The 19537-nt window shown below is 45.1% G+C and overlaps 1 protein-coding gene across 18 annotated transcripts in view; it reads right to left on the bottom strand.

The window, feature by feature from the left end:
• Positions 1–19537, bottom strand: part of nrxn1a (neurexin 1a) — a 57068-nt gene that overhangs the window by 14169 nt on the left and 23362 nt on the right. For 4 of the 18 annotated variants that reach the window (XM_069713031.1, XM_069713021.1, XM_069713024.1 and 1 more), the window contains 12 exons: positions 19154–19177; positions 16915–17076; positions 14919–14990; positions 14357–14599; positions 12735–12882; positions 11707–11837; positions 10361–10613; positions 6539–6742; positions 5306–5332; positions 1772–1894; positions 951–1332; positions 310–500 (listed from right to left, as the gene is read on the bottom strand). In XM_069713031.1, the coding sequence (XP_069569132.1) occupies positions 310–500; positions 951–1332; positions 1772–1894; positions 5306–5332; positions 6539–6742; positions 10361–10613; positions 11707–11837; positions 12735–12882; positions 14357–14599; positions 14919–14990; positions 16915–17076; positions 19154–19177 (1960 nt within the window). The remainder of the gene's footprint in view (positions 1–309; positions 501–950; positions 1333–1771; positions 1895–5305; positions 5333–6538; positions 6743–10360; positions 10614–11706; positions 11838–12734; positions 12883–14356; positions 14600–14918; positions 14991–16914; positions 17077–19153; positions 19178–19537) is intronic. The other 14 variants (XM_069713040.1, XM_069713035.1, XM_069713029.1 and 11 more) reach the window with 6 other exon arrangements.

The following is a 19537-nucleotide window of genomic DNA, read 5'->3' as shown; positions in this document are numbered from 1 at the left end:
TTAGTTTGGTACATAACAGGGAGACACAGGCAGCTTGGCTCCGCGTGAAGAAAACTAAAACCACCTCCAAGCCTGGAAATAGTCCCGACAAATATAACCCACCTTTTAAAAAAAACCAAATCTGTTTTTACATTTTTTTTTTTTTTTGTACTGATTGTGTTGAAGGTGTTAATTAGAGAGCTTTTCCTTTTGTCAGAACAGCCTCCTACGAATCAGTAGAATAGTTCGTGTACCATCACCGTATGAGTATCTCTTTGCCCCCGTATGAGTTCCCGTACCGGACGTATCCCTGCTCGTATCTTTGCATACCCTTTAGGTCGAGGTTCTTGGCACCCATGGTGGTCTGCGTGGTGACTTTGGTGTCGATCTTGACCGTGTGGAGATTGTTAGTGTCTCGGGATATGTGCACGTTGTGCCAGTAGTTGTCATTCAGGGGACTGTTGGAGTTGCCTTTGATCAGGTGCGCGCCGTTGCCCAGGTCGGAGATGTAATGAAGGTAGCTGGAGAAGGGACAAGAAAAAGAGGAAAGAGGGGATTAAAAGAAGTGAGGAGAGAGAAAAGGCAAATGAATCGTACTTGCGATGAAGAACAACACAGGGTCATACACTTCAGGGCATTATTATCTGTCTCGTAGAAGCTTAATTACAAGAATAGAGAAAGAGCTGCCTGGCTTGTGAGTTTTTCATATTATGTACTTAATAGCCCGTTTCAACCTTACAGTCAAGGACAATTTCAACAGTAAATCCCAGTAAAAGTGGGAAAATTAAACATGCACATTAATTTATGCAGGACAGATATCACCACGCTCACATAAAACATTCATCCGTTTCCCTTTATTTGCTCACGGTTCATTTCATTTTTTTTTTTTTTATGTCCCACGTTACATTTATTTGAAGATATTGCACTGCTTCATGGGTTAGAAATATCACACTGTTTATTGCCCAGCTCACCCTTTAACTAGCTCTATCACTATGAAGTCGTTGCCGTCCCCCCTGTTGTAGAGAATAACCCCGTCGGGGGAGGTGGTCTTGAACTGCATGAAGAGATGCATGGAGTAGTAGGCCTGCAGCGTGGGCAGCGTGACGAAACTGGAGCGGGAGCGGAACGTGACGGGGTCGGCCACGATGCTCTTGTAGCCGATAACGGCGTTGAGCTCGCAGTAGTCGATGTCGCCGTTCTTGCACAGGTCGATGTAGGGCATGCCGTTCAGCGTCAGGCCCTGAAGGTGGCCGATGAAATTGGAGGGCACGGCCGGCATGAAGCGTTTCTCCGTCACGATACCCGTCTCCACATTGTGGAACTCCAGCTGGGTGTGGTCGCCCGCCATCTGACCTGGTGGCGGGGGGGGAGGGGTGGGTGGGTAAACTTCATAGGTGAGGGCTACGGGAAGTCGGGGTTTCAAGTGGAACTGTACCAAAACTAATCCTAACTCGTACTTCAACATTTTATTTAGCGCAGACTGCTAACAACAGATGTAACCGACTCTAATACCGACATTGTTTGTAACTACTCGTACGCTGATGTACTGTTATGGTCACGGTCACAATGCAGAATGATTAGTTTCACTTACACAGGTACAGATGTTCTCTAAAAAAAAGAAATAAAACCCTTAATGTTGAGCGAGGTTTATGTCAATTTGTTTAAAAAAACAAAACAAAAAACAGAAATTTACACAAAGGACAAGCAGACGTTGACACATCAGATCAAGACCTGCGTGGTGTGGGAGTGTCAATTAATGGGGGAAAATGATAAGTTAGGCTGCTGTGATTACCTTCAACGGGCTGCAGGTCGTCCACGGTGAGTTTAAGGCTCTTGCCACGCCGGACTACCCTCACCGTGTGCCACTCATTATCATTGAGGACCGACCCAGCAAAGATGGTCTCTGGGCCTTTACCTACACATAGCCCAGAGCACCATTAACATAATGCACAGAGAGGTTGGGAGAGACAGAGACAGGAAAAAAAAAAGAGAACCAGAAAGAGAAGAAGCAGCAGAGAGCCAGGCAGGTTGAGTAAAAAATTCATGGACAGAAACTGAGGAAATGGAAGCTACTGGCAGAGAGGAGGGGAACCATACATATCCTGGGGAGACAAACACCTCTGTGGCAACACACACTCGCGACACACACACACACACACACACACACACACACACACACACACACACACACACACACACACACACACACACACACACACACACACGCACCCACGCACAGACAGACAGACAGACAGGTCTCTTAACATAAATGGATGCTCTGGGTGCCTTAGATAGAGACTGTGAGTCACAACAGACCCATGCTGAGCCCACCGCCACGATGACCACCTACAGCCCACACATTGCACAGACTGCACATTCGCACCCCCTTCGCTGACTCCCCCTCCCTCGCGCCTTCACACACACACACACACACACACACACACACACACACACACACACACACACACACACACACACACACACACACACAAAACGTATATTGGGCGGTTTGCCTGAATATAGAAGCTTTACTTTACATTTGCCTCACGAGTGCAATTCTGCAGTGCGCCTCATGGTGGCACTAGTCACACAGTGGAACACCAGAGAGCTCTCCAAGGTGCTGATGTGCAGCAGAATGAAAGAAGCTGAGCTGTCCTCTCATGATGTCTCTCTCTCTCTCTCTCTCTCTCTCTCCCCCCCATCTACCAGCTCATATCTTCACATCGTTGACTGCACACATTTGACAGACTGACTGTTCCAAAAAACCTCACTGTCCCCTCGCTCCGACTCTCAACAAGCACCCCACCAACCTTGAACACAACACCCACCACCTCTCAACACACGCACACGCACACGCACACGCACGCACACACACACACACACACACACACACACACACACACACACACACACACACACACACACACACACACACACACAATCCCCCTTCCTTCTCCGAGCCCTTTTTAGTTTGAGGAGTGTGACTGAGTCCGCTTACAGTGACCTATAGGAGGTAATGATGGGGGAGGTGAGAAGTAAGCTGACCCGAACGGACTCTGCTGCAGAAAATGTCAAGCATGCCTTCATCAATCATGGAGGCACACACACACACACACACACACACACACACACACACACACACACACACACACACACACACACACACACACACACACACACACACACACACACACACACACACACACACACAGGTAGGGGAGGTAAAGAAAGACAGACACATACAGGCATGCTGACATGATTAAGCAAATCTGGGAAGTCTATCAAAATGAATATGGCGGTGTGTGCGCGCGCGCGTGTGTGTGTGCGCGCGCACGCGCGTTTGCAAAGCTAAAAGAGTGTGTTGTGCGTTCAGAGAGGACACAGGGTTCCCCTGAGGAGACTCAGCTGTGCTCTGGGCATGAGCATCTCATCCTGTTACCATGGATCACTGCCTGCCACTGAGTGAGGGAGGGAAAATGTGTACGTATGTGTGAGGTTATGTGTGTGCACGTGTGCTTTTGCGTATGTAACTGAACACTCGAAGAATGAGCAGACTGATGTGAGAGTGAGGTAGTGATCTGTGTCAACCTGGGAACAGGGAGAGACAGACACACACACACACACACACACACACACACACACACACACACACACACACACACACACACACACACACGGACGCGCACTTATTTTGGGTCGGCATTAAAAGAGCATTCAGCATGGTGAGTTAAGTCTAATTGGCTGGCTACTAGCAGCCGGTCAGCAGACAGTCCGTGCTCCGTGAGGCTAAAACGAAAAGACGGCGACAAAAAAACAACTGAAACAGAAAGACGAGATGCTGTTTGTTGCAGCGGAAATACAATTCGAACCCAATGACATAAACTGCTGGAGATTATAATTGCAGGATAATGAAAACAAAACGACAAAAAAGCGTTTCATATTTCATTAGCTCCAAATAACAAATGGGTTTTCTGAAGGATAAGCCTAAAATCTCTCCCATGCCGAGGCTTTTATTCGACTGCTGAGTGGACTGTTTCAGTGGCGCCTGGCTGTTAAATATTTTTTTTTCTCTGTCCCCCTTGAATATCATATGTATAATTTATTATGTGCACAAAGTGTGCCAGAAAAGTGGCTGCCTACTGAAATGTTCATTGAGACAACCGGTCTAAAATTGGCCAGCAGACATGCGGGATAGCAACAGTGCTGTGTGGCTAGTAGGGTTTCTATGGCAACTGCAGTCGTCCATTTCACCACCTCTTTGCTGTCACAGAGCATTCGCCCCTCTCTCTCTCTCTCTCTCTCTCTCTCTCGCTCTTTCTCTGTGGTCGTGACAGAGAGAAAGTCCACGTGAGGGAATTTAACTTCATCAGGGATTCAGCTCCACTCACAGCAGCATGAACAGAAACACACACACACACACACACACACACACACACACACACACACACACACACACACACACACACACACACACACACACACACACACACACACACACACACACACACACAAAAACACACAGACACAGGTTGGGCAATGCAAAGAATGCAGAATGCACAGGCGCTCATTCACACACAGGCACACACACCAAACCCGGTAAATTAAACACTACCTAGAATCCCCTCATGTACAGTTTAGAGAGGAACAACAAGCAAACAAAGAAAACAACCCGGCAGACGTCGGGATGAAGGTGCGACAGAGAGAAACAGAGGGATAACGCGTCTTTTGTCTGCGGCATGAAGGAGAAGTAATTAGCCTGCAGCTCTGAGTTGCATTCATCCACCGCTTCCTCTTTAGCTCTTACTTCTCAACACACCTCATTTTACCTGAACACCCCACACTAGTTCTTTATTTTTTTTCCTCCCTTCAAATCTTCCCCTCCCTCCCTCCCTCCCTCCTTCCTTCCCTCCCTGCCATCTATCCTTCTTTACTAAAATGGCCGACCTGGAAAACCCTGGCCCTCAGCAAAAAAATCGCAGCTCTCCTGCGGTGTAGCTGAACATGCAGACACCAACACGCATATGTGCACCTCCCCTGTCCAACACAAACACACAAACACACACACACACACACACACACACACACACACACACACACACACACACACACACACACACACACACACACACACACACACACAGACATATGGTACAAAGATATGTTGAAAAAGAGATTAAGATCAAATGGCTTGACAAAGACAAACACAACACATTAAGAAAAGCACACACTACAGAGAGCGCACGCACACACACAGCACACACACACACACACACACTGAGGAGGAGGAGGTAGGGGGAGGAGTTAGGTGAGATGGAGGATCACTTACTGGCTGTACAGTTTATCCTGATACAGTCTGGAGGGAGAGCAGAGCAGAGGGTTAATGCTGCACACATACACAGACTCTCCACGCCCTGGGGACGCACACATCGACACACCCTGCACGCATATATACAAACGCGCACACACACTGCTGAGAAATCACACACTCTCCTTCGTCACGGGACCACAACATGGACCGTGTGTTTTCCTACAACAGTGTGCAGCAAGTGCAATTTCCGTGATTTTGTTTTTATCCAATAAAAGAGTTAAATCTGGATCAAGATTGGTGGATCTCCACTTTAAAACAGTTACAAGGAGAGCGGTGTGTCACAGCACGAGCAGTGTGCTCATTGGCCGCTCTGGCCTGAGCGACAGTTTCAGTCTCCAATCAAACCCACCAGGAGACTGAGATGGGTCATGTGTGTCAGTTTGTCTCACGACACCGAACACATCCCATAATTGTTGTCGCCCATCCAGAGCACAAATCTCCGCAAATGTTCGGAAGATTCAGCCCCTAACCTTTTTTTTTTTCTTTTTTGGTTGTTGTTGTTGTTGTTGTCGTCGTTGTTGTTACTACCCATCATGCCTTGAGTGTGTCGTGTGGCGTCAACCACAAAAAGGACATGGCTGCAGACAACCAGAGACCAACACATGCACCCCTCGGTGAGGATGTGTGTGTTAGCGTGTGAACGTGTCGAATTCATGTGAAAGTGTGAGACTGTGAAAGAGTGAAAGGCAGAGGAATGTAATAAGAGGAGCTTTCCCTCCTGCTGTGTGGCGAGTGTATTGGATGCGTGTGTGTTTGTCCAGTTTCTGGGTCTTTGTGTTGATTGCTGAAGGTGTTGGGGATGCACAGGTCTACTGGGAGTGAGCAGAGAATGCAGCTCGAAGCTTGACCCTCTGTTCAACACAGAAACAATCACCTTCAAATTGTGTATGTTTGCGTGCGTATCGCTAGATGTAGCATCCAAAAGCTAAAAAAAAAAAAAAATACCTGCGAAATGCACATCTTGAATATTGTAGATTTGAGTAAAACTACAGTAGAATAACCTGAGAGCTTTTATTGGCATTACTTGAGAAGAGGGTGAGTTTTATCTTTCGGAGACAACAAACAATCAATCGCCATTCGACGTCATTTCTATGCACGAAATAGCCAAGAGGCCAGAATCAGCTGCATTTCCCCTGATAGGTAATTAAAACACTGTTTGAGACTCTTCGTGTTTTGCGTGCGTGTGCGTACCTAGGTTGACGGTGAGTCGGACACGGCCCCCATCCAGCTCCAGACGTAGGGTGTCTGCGGAGTTGCGGGATGTGGTTGCCATGAGAACCCCGTAGGCCCGCTGGGAGCGAAAGCGTAGCGAGACGTCCTCCGCCTCGGTGTGCATCGCCACGGGCAACTGCACCTTCATAAACTTACTGCCGTCGTACGACAGGATAGTCGCATCTGTACGCGAGAGAGAGAGAGACAGACAGACAGACAGGGAGCAAATGAGAGGGGAAGGGGAGGACGCGAAAGACAGGCGGAGGACGAACAGCGACGACGGCGGGAAGAAACAGCGAAAAAGAAAAAGAAAATGTAAAAAGAAAGATGATTGACGAGGGGAAAAAAAAAAAAAAAAAACCACGAGGTGGGAGGAGACAAAAGCAATTTGACACTGAGTGAATCAGATTTAAACATGACAGCGTGTTGCAGCGTGGCTACACTCCCTTGTTCCCCCGCCACGACATGTTGAAACTCAAAACCTGCTTCCCACAAAATTATCCCATCACTTTCCCCATTCTTAATTCATCATCACTCCCTCCGCCTCGCGGAAGAGTATGTAAAAATAGCCGCAGCTGGTTGGCCGGCCCTATTATCCGGTTAAATCAGAATGCATGGTGGTGAGTGTGTTAGCCACCGTCGCTGACATCTCAGACCCCGGAGTCATAATGTAACAAGCTCAGGTGATCCCGCTTTAATGTCTTTTGCATACTCATTTACATATTCATAATCTCCTCTCCCTGCTACCTGCTGGGGCCAATCCCCGACCACTAAACTGTTTACCTCCGAGGACCCTGTTTTTTTTTATTGGCCAATTACATACACAGCTAAACACACTCTCCGTGCGTCTTTATCGCTCCCTCGCTCGCCTTCGTATATCTCTCCCCGCTCCATTCTTCCTTCGCGTTCTCTCCGTTTCGCTCTCTCTCCTCCTCCTCCTCCTCCTCCCCCGTTACTGTGGGAGACGGTTGGAGCCGAGGCAAAAACAAGAGAACAGGAAGAGAGGAAGGCGTCATGAATACTGATGAGCTGAGAAGGAGGGAAAGAGAAAGATAGTGTGTGTGTGTGTGTGTGTGTGTGCGTGTGTGTGTGTGTGTGTGTGTGTGTGCGCATGTCAGAATAAGTGAGTGAATTTAAGTGTGAACAGAGGAGGGTTTAGTAAAGTGAGAGCAGGGGGAGAGAAAATAGGGACAGAGCAAGGAAAAGAAAAAGGAGGGTGGGTGGGGGGGGGGGAGAGCTCTTGGCTAAAATGCAAATGAACCCTCATTAACTTGAGGAAAAAAAGAAGGTGGTTGGCCTGTTATATCACAGATAACATAACTAACAGCCATGCACGCGCACGCGTTTTTGATAAGGGAGACAGCTGACTACATTTTCCTCACCGCGACACCTGACTCACTACCAGGCAAGCAGAGGACGGAGGGAGGTTGGGTGAGAAGGAAGTACGGGAACCCATTTAAATGCAGGAGAATGAAAACAGTTGACAGTACAATGCACACTGGCTGTGTCACATACTGTTGCATCATCTGACGCCTGTAGCATGCAGCAGATGGACCGTGCAAACAGAGCAAGCGAAGGATAAGGCCAGCGATCTTCTATATATTCTTTTTAAAGCCAATAATCCCACGACAAGCTGGAAACCCAACTATGCGTTTATTTATCCGTGCTTTCTAACTTTTTACCCCGTCCCATTGGTTCCCACTGCAAAGATTCTTGGTGCTCAAATTAATGTTAGGACGTTTTCAAAAATAATATATGAACAGTTTTTTATTCATAAATGAACTTGTAAAGTAAACGGAAAAGAATGACATCAATATTTGCCGGGAACAACCTTTGGAAAACAGCGCAAACTGGACACTGTATTTTCACACAGGTCTTTATTTGTGTGATGGATAAGAATATAAACATGTAAAGTGCCTAAATTGTTTGCCTAGTCCTGTAAATCTTTAAAAGAGTTTGATTTTTGAGAAAGGTTTCGGTGATTTCTTCGTTGAGGACTATTTTCAGCCGTGGAATCGGTGCGTTAGCAGCAGGGGAGTGTATGTGTTGACACCATTTTGACTTTAGAGTCATGATTCTGACTATTATACTTATAACATCTTGTCGTACCTCCCCCTTAAAATGTGTGGTTACGAAATAAAAATTAATCTCGGAGCCCGAGCGTGCCGGCCGCATTCGTTCATTAAAGAAGAGAGGGGGGGGGGGAGCAACGGAGACAATGAGAGAAGGAGGGAGGGAGGGAGGGAAGAAAAAAGGGAGGGAGAAACCGCAGGTAGAAGGCATAAACATGGCCAATCACTCTCTCCATCTGCTTCTCCATCTGTGCTTCCTTTAATCCACCGAACCACCAGTTAGTGACCCCTCAATGCACACGGAGAGGGACGAAGGAAGACATAGACGGGAAGACGGGGCTGGGAAAAACGAGCGGGAGAGGGCGCGTTGCTACGATAAACACACACGCACACACACACGTACACACACACACACACACACACACACACACACACACTGTGGATATTTGTCCTCCCGAAATAAAACATTTTCATATCAACACCTTTCAGAGAGTGCGGGCGTGTCTGTGTGTGTGTATATCTCCTGTTAGATGATAGTACAATCATCACTTGAGACGCATCAGCAGTTGTGGCACAAACAACATTTCTTCTCCTCTTCTTGTCTGACTCCATCTCGCTTCTTTCAACAGGCCTGTATCGGTCCCTCTGCCAATCTCTCTCTCTCGGCCTGAATTCATACCCTTTCTCATAACTCTCTCTCTCTCTCTCTCTCTCTCTCTGTCAGATTTTCTCCTCCCGTCTCCCATTCCTCCTCATCTCCTCACCTGCTGTCGTATGGCGGTTCCAGCCCGCTGGTTCCACCCTCCTCTGTCACAGCTCGTGCTCCCTGCTTTCTGCACATTTCCTCTCCCATCGATTCCCAGTCGCTACGTCCACAGCGAGTCCAATAGTCCTGTCTGCAGCTCGGCTTCCTCCCACCTCTTCCCTTTCACCTGTGTTCCTACTCTCCTTTCCCTGCCTCCATTTTACTACTCTCCCTTTGGCACAGAAAATGTGAAACTTTGAATAAAAAAAAGAAGAAGAGAGAAACAGCCAAAGATAGAAAACCTGCTGTTATTATTTTTGTTGTTGCGCCGGCAGACTTTTTTTTTTTAAAATATTTTTTTCCCTTTGCCCTTATTTTTTTGTCTCTACCTATCCATACAGTGCCGACCTGCCATCCTCTTTTCTTTTCCAGCTTCTTATATTTTTATTGGAATAATACTTTTATTAAGTCACATTTTTATTGACCATCATTTTTTATGAGTATCTTTTTAGTGTGTCAGAGAGAACTATCAAAACCAATGTAATCTGTTGGGATGGGATTTATAAAGGCAAAAAAAAAAAAGCATAAATCAAAGATATAAGGAATAAAAAAATTTAGTACCCAATATAACTCATTATATATTTTCAGCGGTTGATGGACTTTTTTTTCTGACTTTAAGACTTCAGACTTTAGGTCCCACACCATCTGTCTCCTGTCACTCATCCCGTTGGCATTACTCAGTGTCTCAGGCCAGAAAGAAAATGACAGAGCTGTCATTATTATGACTGTGCTTTGCGTCATGACGTATTATTCATTTTTCACACAATGTTGCTGTTTAGTGACTGTAATTAGCTAGTTTACTCATCTCTATTGTGATCTATTGTCTAATGGGACATTAGGATTTCAGCATATTACTCGACAGTCTGCCAAAAGCCTCGTCCTCCTCCTCTTCCTCCTCCTCCTCCTCCTCCTCCTCCTCCTCACCTCTCTCGCAGGAGCGTCCCAGGTAGCCCGTCCCAGAGCAGTCACACACGTAGCGATTCCAGCCCTCCCTGCAGAATCCGTTGTGCTGGCAGGGATTGGACAGGCACTGTTTGGGCGGCTCCCTGGAGCACGAGGGTTTCACCCCCACCGCTCTCTGGGTCTCGGCCAGCCGCCGGATGTCTTTGCTCTGACCGTCCACAAACAGATCTCTGATGCAGCCCACGTAGCCGTAGTTCAACAGAGCCGTCCACACCTGAGGATGAATGTTCGGTAGTTTTTATTAGATATTTGACAACATATTTCAATGTTTGGTAGTATTTAAAAAAAGAAAAAAAAAGTTAGTTAACCATTAGAACTACCAGCTGGTTTTGGCGAAGACATTTTTGGCATAATTTCACCCTATTTTTGTTGCATGTTACACAAAGTAGATGCTTAAATTAGTATTATTTCCTTAATTACTTACAGTCTCAAGGGAGAACATTACTAAATTGATTGTAAATAATTCTTTAAACTGTGAAACTGAGAAAGAAATGAAGTGCTCTATGTGATGCATATTGTATTTTCATAAAGTCAATTTCATCTATTTTTCTATTCCTGTTATATTTGTATAATTTCTAATAAGTTCACAAAATATATTGTTCTTGAATAAGGCTACAATTATTATTACATTATTTTCTATCATTTAGTCTTTTAATTATTCAAGTATTTGACAATACAACCAAAAATGAAGAAAAAGGACGATTGCAATATCTTTAACCACAATGTGACATCATCCAATGTCTTCTTATGTCCCTGAAAAAAGATAAAACTCAAAGATATTTACTTTACAAAGTGCCATGTTTAAAAAGCTGATACCATCAAATGTCTGACATTTTTGCTTGAAGGACAATTGATATTCACAATATGTGCTGCTTGTTTTCCTGTCTAAAAGTGGACTAATTGATTAAGTGATGGAAACTTAATCTAATCTGATAATAGCTGATATAATGGTTATATAGATAAAACTAATTTCATCTTCTGCAGAGTTGGAGTTACTAAATACTGACAGCATCAAACAATTATTTTCATTATTGATTAATTTGGCCATTACTTTCTTTATTATTTGATTAATCGTTGACGGACAGCGAAAAACTGTCAATGATGTCACCCCCACCTCCCCCGCCACCACCCCCACCACCACCACCGACATACACAAGTTACTATAAAGTAAAACAAGGAAAAGCAGTACATTTTGCCACTTAGGAGGTTCTCGCCACCAAATGTTCCCGCATTTCTGGCTTTGAAAAGGACTCACACGATTGATCCAAAAATAAATTCAAGCGTACACACAATATCAACACGCATACCTCTGTAGGGAAGATGAGTCCGGCGCGGTCCTCAGGCAGCCCTCCGAGGTACAAAGTTTCATCCAGGTCGAGGATCTCGCTGTCCCCCGGGGCCGTGTACGCCGTTCTCACGCTGTTCACCGAGATGGTCCCTGAACACACAGCGAGACATCAAAACAACTTCTGTAATCATTATGACCTTCAGCGTGAACATCCTCATCACAATCATCACCGTCATCACCACCACTGCCATTATGACTGCCATCATCATCATCATCTTTATCGTCATCATCCTTGCCCCTCTTTTTGTGCTCTGCCTCATCATCACCACCACCACCACACATCACCGCTATAATGAGAGACGATTGAAATCCCAAATTACGCGGGGCTCAGTCATTAAGTGGTGCCTTTAAGTCCATGCCGGTATAAAAGTGCCAACTCCATCATTTTATCTTCAATAAATCTTTAATAAGTGTATTTTTAGACGTAAGTACAGTTACAGTAAACAAACAAGACTCCCGCCGAGAAAACTGGCAGCCTCTACTGCGGGCTTCCGGACGTAAATGAACACAGACCTGTAAACAATAACTGAATACCGGTACCAGGCTGATCAACAACATCCTCTACCGTGAATGTAAAATTCATTAAAAGACAACAAAAGGTATTGTGTTTCATGGATTTCACAACAGTATTTTGGGACGGGAAGCAAAGTCGAATGTCGCATAACATTAACGGCACCAGTAGGATGAAAAAAAAAGGCTTTAATTGTAGTGTCCGTGTTTGAGTAATTATACTAACACACTACAATGAACTTAACAGTAGCACTGTTAATAGCTCGTGTTAAAATGTTCTAAACTCAGACTCGGTACACACAGTTTGAATTGAACACAGACAGGAGGCAGATGGTAGCCAGATGACCTTCCTCGGCTGTTGCTTGGTACAAAAAAAAAAAAACCCAGTTGAAGTACACCCACTCGTTATTCTCTACCTCCTTCTTATCCGACCGTGATCGGGTTTGGCGTCAGAGTTAAGAGAGCCGGGACTCGTACCTGAGCGCCCGTCTCTCTGGAAGTCGACATGATACCACTCTCCGTCGTTGACCTTTCTGTCGATGGCCTTGGTCTTGGTGGTTCCCGAGCCCATGTCCAGCAGCAGGTACAGGTGCCCGTCCAGCATCTCGATGGCAAAAAAATCCACCTGTGTGTGTTAAGCAGACACGGCATCAGTATTCTGCACAAAACAGGGACATTGATGGCTGGAAATTAAAATGGAAATTATCGCTGCAGGTTACAATAACCTTTTACGGTCTAATTTTGTGAAATATTTTTCAGTTTTGCTGGAGGTTGGTTATCCTATACATTTTTGGGATTCTACAAAAGATCAGAAATTATGTTTTTTAATTCCCTCACATGCCGCTATGGATTGCCATCTCGGACTTGTGTGGAATGAGGATTTCTAGATCGCTTCGAGTCGAGGCGTTTTATTTCATTCCACTGGAGAAGATTCGCATGATTCCCAGTTCATAAAAAACATGTATTATTATTTATCCTATACCGGCTGTTTACGCAGCCCTTCAGTTCATTCTTATTCTGAAACAAGCTGTTATAGCTCCTGTTTCTTTAGAGCCCCCCCCCTCCCTAGAAGCCCACTTTTTTCTGATTGGCTGACTTCCAGGAAGCCTGCAGAGGACCAACACCCTGTGGTTCTGACCTGCGTCTCATCCTCTTGCTGGTGTGGGAGAGTAAACATGAACATGCACATTACCTGCACTTTTTGTGACATACCTGTGGATTAAGTCTTTAAGAAACAAGCTGTATATATAATCTTTTAATGTATATATATATATATATATGCTCCTCTTTACATGTGGGAAATGCGCTAGACTGTAGTTTGACAGGCTTTTGGCTTGAAATACTGTCAGTTGAGTAAACATGCTTTTGGTATTAGAGACAGGCTGAGCAGATGGATGGTTGTGTCCGTGTTCTTTGTGGCGTGCTGTGACCCTGCATAGAAATCCGTGACGAGCTGACGTCAGCTCATCCTGAACCCAGAGCAGATTGAGACCTGGATTTTTTTTTTTCTTAAAGAAATCACGTTTACATACATTCAGCTGCTCATATACAATTTTGGCCACGTTTAATATCATGATTCAACATTATATGTCAGAAAGTACAGAAAAGCATAATAGGTCCCCTTTAAAAAGTGCCATTATTTTTGATTAGATATTCATGACTTCCATATGTTGGAGCCTTAAGACATTGGTGATCGCTCTGCTTTTCCTCAAGTGCCGTCGTGCCATTTATATAAGTGCCCTTTAGTTCATGTCTGAATGGCTGCTGGATGATTTACAGACATTCGGATCTCGCTCGGGATGAATTGCACTAATTGTGGCAACCTTTTGACTTTTCATCTGACGCCGTGGGTTCTTTAGCCCTTCGGTTTTTTGACAACATACCTTCAAAGTTAATGTCACTCCCATGAGCCTCTGTAATTGGCAGTTTGTTCTAACAGGCAAATGTCAACTAACCGAAAGTAAGATTGATAAACACGGTAAACATTATACCTGCTAAATATTAGCGTTGCCGTCGGATGTGTTAGCATTTACAGTGTCACTTTGTCTAAGCGCAGCCATACATCGTTTATGTTATGTGTACTTTATAAATATACACACGTTTAATATATTCTTCACCTTGAGCGTTGGAGGCGTGCGCGGGTCCTTGCGTTGTTGCTGTCGAGGTTTGCCGTGGCTGAAAAGCATCAACCCGTTGGGCTCCGTGGTCCTGAAGTCGAACGAGATGGATCCTGCCTTCTTCGCCGCCCACTTGCTCAGTGCCACGAAAGACTCTGGGGTGTCAAAGGTCACGGGGTCCAGCGTTGCTACACTCTCGCACTTAAAGGACACCACGCCACTTACCTGGGACAGATGTGGGGAAATTTTTTAATGTTTTGAGGTTCCAGCATTTAAAAAAAAAAAAAATATGCGTTGTAAATTGCTGCAGTGAAAATCAAGACCTGAACGGTTTCTTTGTTGTCTGAAGTAAAATTCAGCTCCCTGCTGCGAACTGACTAAAAGACAAAAGCTGGTGGCTACCTCTCAAAAATAATCCCATTTACTTAAAAGTCACACGGGACCGGACAGGAGGTTGGGATACATAACTGAATACTAACAAAGTGTGTTTAACAGGATGAGGCATCGTCTGGCTCAGGTTGTACATGCTGTTGAGAGTGCATACCTTCATCTTTGGGTCTCCCTGTTTAGCCAGTCTAGACAGCTCCAACCGTACGTCATTGTTCTTGTACACCACCTTCAGGGGAAGAGATTGAGGGGAAAAGAATGAAACTTTAATTCCTTTTAAGAGAAAAAGAAGCTGCCACCTTCACTTCCGGACAGGAGATCTAGACCCTTTTCTTGGAATTCTTTTAAATACTTTGGTGCGGACAACATTTCTTCTTTCTCAGTGTTTCAGCACAATATGCAAAAAAAAAAAAAAAAAAAACCAACTGAAAAAAGAGTGACCTTTTCATAAGTCAAACTAAAAAAAAAAGAGGAGACTGTTTTTCATTCAAATGTTCTGGTATTTTTATGAAAGCAACAACCTTAAAGCCACAGAGTCACTCCAGCTCCATCTTTTGAAAAGTCCCCGCCACTTGCACCGCCACTTTTACACTTTCTATGGTCTTTGCCTCACCGTTTCTCCCTTTCCTCTCCCAGACACAGTCCGCTCTCTGACTGAGCAGCGTGAGTGTAAAGAGTGTGTGCTTGTGCTGAGCATTTTGATGTTGGGAGGGAGACGAGCACACACAGGCTCTACTTTATTAATCCAGACCTCCTTCCATGACCTGCGAGCAGCAAAGTTGTCCTCTACATTTTTTTTTTGTGTGTCTGTCGTGCTCTTGTGTCTGCGTGTAAGGCAGAGAAGATGATTCTCAAAGATGATAAATTCTGCAAGTGTGCAAAATGGTGTTGGCGCGTGTGTGTGCCTACGCTGCATCAAATGCATCAAATTGTTACAGCTGTGATTGTTCATGCCTGTGATTCACTGCATACATCTTAATTTGCTCACACGGATTATCATATCATCGTATTAAATATGTAAATGTGCCAGTGGAGGGGTTCACTTTGACAGCGGCAGCCTCGTTAAAACACCATCAGTCTTAACGAAGCAACACAGAGTGCATTCACCACTGATACAGATAGCTCTCTGTTTGGCACATCATCTGTCGACTTGTTTGGTTGTTTGTTTATGCCTCAGTGTGAAGCTGTGTGAATGAAAGGAAGACTCAGACAGGGTGTGTATTCGATGGGTATGAGCATGTATTTGGGAGTTTTGTTATGTCAAGTGCTGTCTATCCATATGTATGCTTATTTGTGTTTGTCTATTTTTTTTTTTTTATCTGCGCGGTTCGGTGGGCACATTTATTTAAATTTTTTTTTGCTTATGTATGCACATGCACACATCTGCGCATACACGCTCGGATTGGTTTACGCGCACATGCGTGTGTATTAAATGCGCTCTCCTCACCGTGTCATGCGAGCGTTTTGCCGCTGCAGTGTTGTGGCCCATTTCGAGCACAGCGGATGGATGGAGTATCTCTGTGGCATAGCTAATTAGCATGTTAGTGCTTAGTGCTGTATCTGCTCCCTCAACGACACTCATCACTGATTCTCTCTGATGCTGGGGAGGGTGTGTGTGTGTGTGTGTGTGTGTGTGTGTGTGTGTGTCTGGGACTGTTTGTGTGAGTCTGCCAAATGGAAGCATTTCTGTGTGTGAGTGCGTTTTATAAGATAATGTGTGTAAAAAAAAAACCCAAAAACTGTTTGCGTGATGCGTGACAGAAAGGGAAGGGAGGAAACGGCAAGAAAGAAGGAGAGCGTGAGGAAAAAGAAAAGCCTGGTGTTTCTTAAAACTTGAGTGCGTACAGACATCTGTGCAGCACGAGTGTATAGAACGAGGCTGGGCGATGATTGAACATGATCGTTCATCTACTTTCAGTGGATGATATTATTGTAGTTCGTTCTGTATGAATTCTATCTAAATTAATAATTCTCAGCAAACTGCATTTAAAAACGAACAAAATTAATGATTAAACGAGTTATTTTACACTTCATTTAAATAATCCATACCCGGATATATATATATATTTTTTTCAAACGTGTTGCACTGCAAAAGTTTCCTATGAGAAGGCATATTCATGCGTGCATAATCCGTACATATACATGCGTCACACCTCTTTGAGGCAGCCCATGAAGTTATTGCTGACTGGAGACCCGGGAAGGTCAGCGGTGCTGGGGCTCCCTCCCACGTAGAAGAAGTCATCAGAGCCCAGCATGGTGTAGTCCTCCTGGGTGTAGCCCGTGGTGGTCAGGATACCGTCCACAGAGATGGTCACCTACATAACAAAGCACAGGGAAAGGACACGCTATATACTCACACCAAAGGCAGCGCTAAGCGCTAGCTAGGCGCTGACCAGCCAAATTAGCCCCCGTTGCTCTGGTAACCAGTGTATGTGCGTTCTGGTGGGGAGAAGGCCCGATTGGTTTTGGGAATTGGCCATTGGTTGTGCTGGGGGACTTTGCCGGGACTTTGGTTCGGTGCAGTTGGGTCAGTGCTGTGTGCTGTGACTGAGTCGTGCTGCCTCTTGACTTCGCTCATATTACCGGCGACATATAAAAATGTTTCTATACACCGCTAAATGCTGCTCACTTCTTCTCCCTGCGGGTACAGATACACTCTGTAGTCCCATCTGCCTCCAATGAACTCTGAGAATCTGCAATCAAACTACGTGGTCTGCCATCTTCAGCGTCAGTATCAGTAAGTCTATTGTACAGAATAGTGACTAGATCCTGTGCGTGATTGATAAAGATTTGCTGAAACCCGAAGCTTCAGGGCTACCATTGGTGGCTTGTTCCTCTCCGCACCGAGGCTTCAAAGCCAGTTTTTTTTTTAATTTTTTTTTTTACAAAACACGCTAAACCATTAAAACGGGCTAAACCATTCTGGTTTGTGCAGCACTGCACTAAATTGCTAACCTTGTTTGTAACAAGAACACCGATTCAACCCTTAACATTAAAAGTTTTCCACCTTATGTTCAGGCCTCAGACTCTAAGCTGCTGTCGTGTTAAGGTAGAGCGTGCAGTTTACTTCCTAATATACGAACAACAGTTTTTCCTAACTGCTTTGCCTTAAGTGACACTGGTGCTGGTGCTCTTGCAATATAATCAGCCCATACTGCTGTGTAATAGTCTGTAAAGGGGCTTTTAGCTGTCACTGATATCCAACGCTGTCATATGTAGATCACAGTTAGCGGTACGTGAACACTCTGATATTCTACAGTACATTACTGACCATGTTCGACTGCTCATAAAGGTTGTGAGCTTATTGCTTTTCCACTACAGTAAGTTCCCTCTCACTTATGGTGCTTATCACTGCCAGGCAAACTTGCCCGGCCAGGCAGGTGTTAGTAGGTCTCCGCAGGCATCTTCGTGCTACACAGTGAGTGTTAGTACTGTTTACTTGTTAGTAGTTGTTAGTTGTTGCACTGCCGGCAGCCACAGTCTTGTTACTTGTGTCAGGACAAGCTGTGTTGGGTTACTGAGGTTAGGATTCATGATTTCAATGCTGTTAGTGGTTGTGATGATGTCATGTTATTGTGTTGTTAGGGTGAGTTGTGATGATGGTGTTAGTTGGTTAGTTTGTGGTCTGGGGGGGGTTTGTTAGATCAGCAAGTCTGAATGAGATGCCGCACAAGACGAACACACGGATATTAATGTACACGCACGCACACACGCACAGGTGTTAGATGGGTTACGGCTTCATTCCACGCACACACACACTCGGATAGATATAGAAAACATGCAGCCTGTTCCTCTCTCTGCATGCAACCACTGGCAAAGAGGACACAGTAGATAAAAAAAACAACAACAACAACCACAACAGAGGACAGGATGTATCAGAGGCACCATGGAGAACATGCAGTGGCAGAGTGGAGGACGAAAAAAAGAATACAAAATAAAAAAATTAAAAAAAAAGAAGGGAAGGAGGAACCTCTCTATCCTCTTTATGGACCAATCAGAGAGGGGAAGGGTTTCTGAGTCACGCCATGCAGGAAGAGGGGGGTGGGGTGGGGTGGGGGGCCTCGCCATTTGCGTGCAGGTGAGGGATGAGCCAATCAGTGCACGCCTACACGTCAAAGTGATGGGGTGAAAAAAAACAGTAGAGATAGGGGAGGGTGGGATTGGGAGAGGAGAGGAGGAGGAGGGAGGGGGGTATTTAAAGAAAAAAAAGTGGTTGGCAAGGAGGTGGGGGCGGGGGGGGAGGGGCCTTTTAAGCGTAACAGATTACCAACCGCATTTATCCTTTTATTGGTTTAGTTTTGATGTCTATGGTTCAAAAGGAAATAGACACGGGGCAAACCCAAACTAAGAAACAATTAGAATGATATCTACCGAACAATGGAGTTTGTTTACCATAGCGTGTCCAATGCCTGAGTGCTTTGTAGGAGAGGGGGAGAAAGGAAAGCAAAAAACTGTGAACAGAACAACTTTGGGAACAAAAAAAGGAAAGCTAGAAGGCCTCTGGTGAGGTTAGTAGGTTGGTTGGAGTGGTTTCGCTAGGAGAAGGGCACAGGTTAGGTTAGTAGAATGAATCATTCCATGGATGGTGGTTAGTTTCACTAGCAGGTTAGTAAAGTTAGTAGTCAAGTTAGTAGTACAGACAGGCAAACGGTAGAGGCAGGGCACAGGTAGGTTACGAGCACTTGAGTGCCAGTGACCCTCAATGTTCTCTAGTTCACCCTCCCTCTCGTTCATCCGCACACGTATTCATGTACACACACACACACACACACAATT

This window comes from Brachyistius frenatus, unplaced genomic scaffold (assembly GCF_029030835.1).
Source record: "Brachyistius frenatus isolate BFR_SWC_R1_liver_20210118 unplaced genomic scaffold, ASM2903083v1 Contig_115, whole genome shotgun sequence".
Classification (NCBI taxonomy): domain Eukaryota; kingdom Metazoa; phylum Chordata; class Actinopteri; family Embiotocidae; genus Brachyistius; species Brachyistius frenatus.
This window is presented reverse-complemented; position numbering and strand designations above follow the sequence as displayed.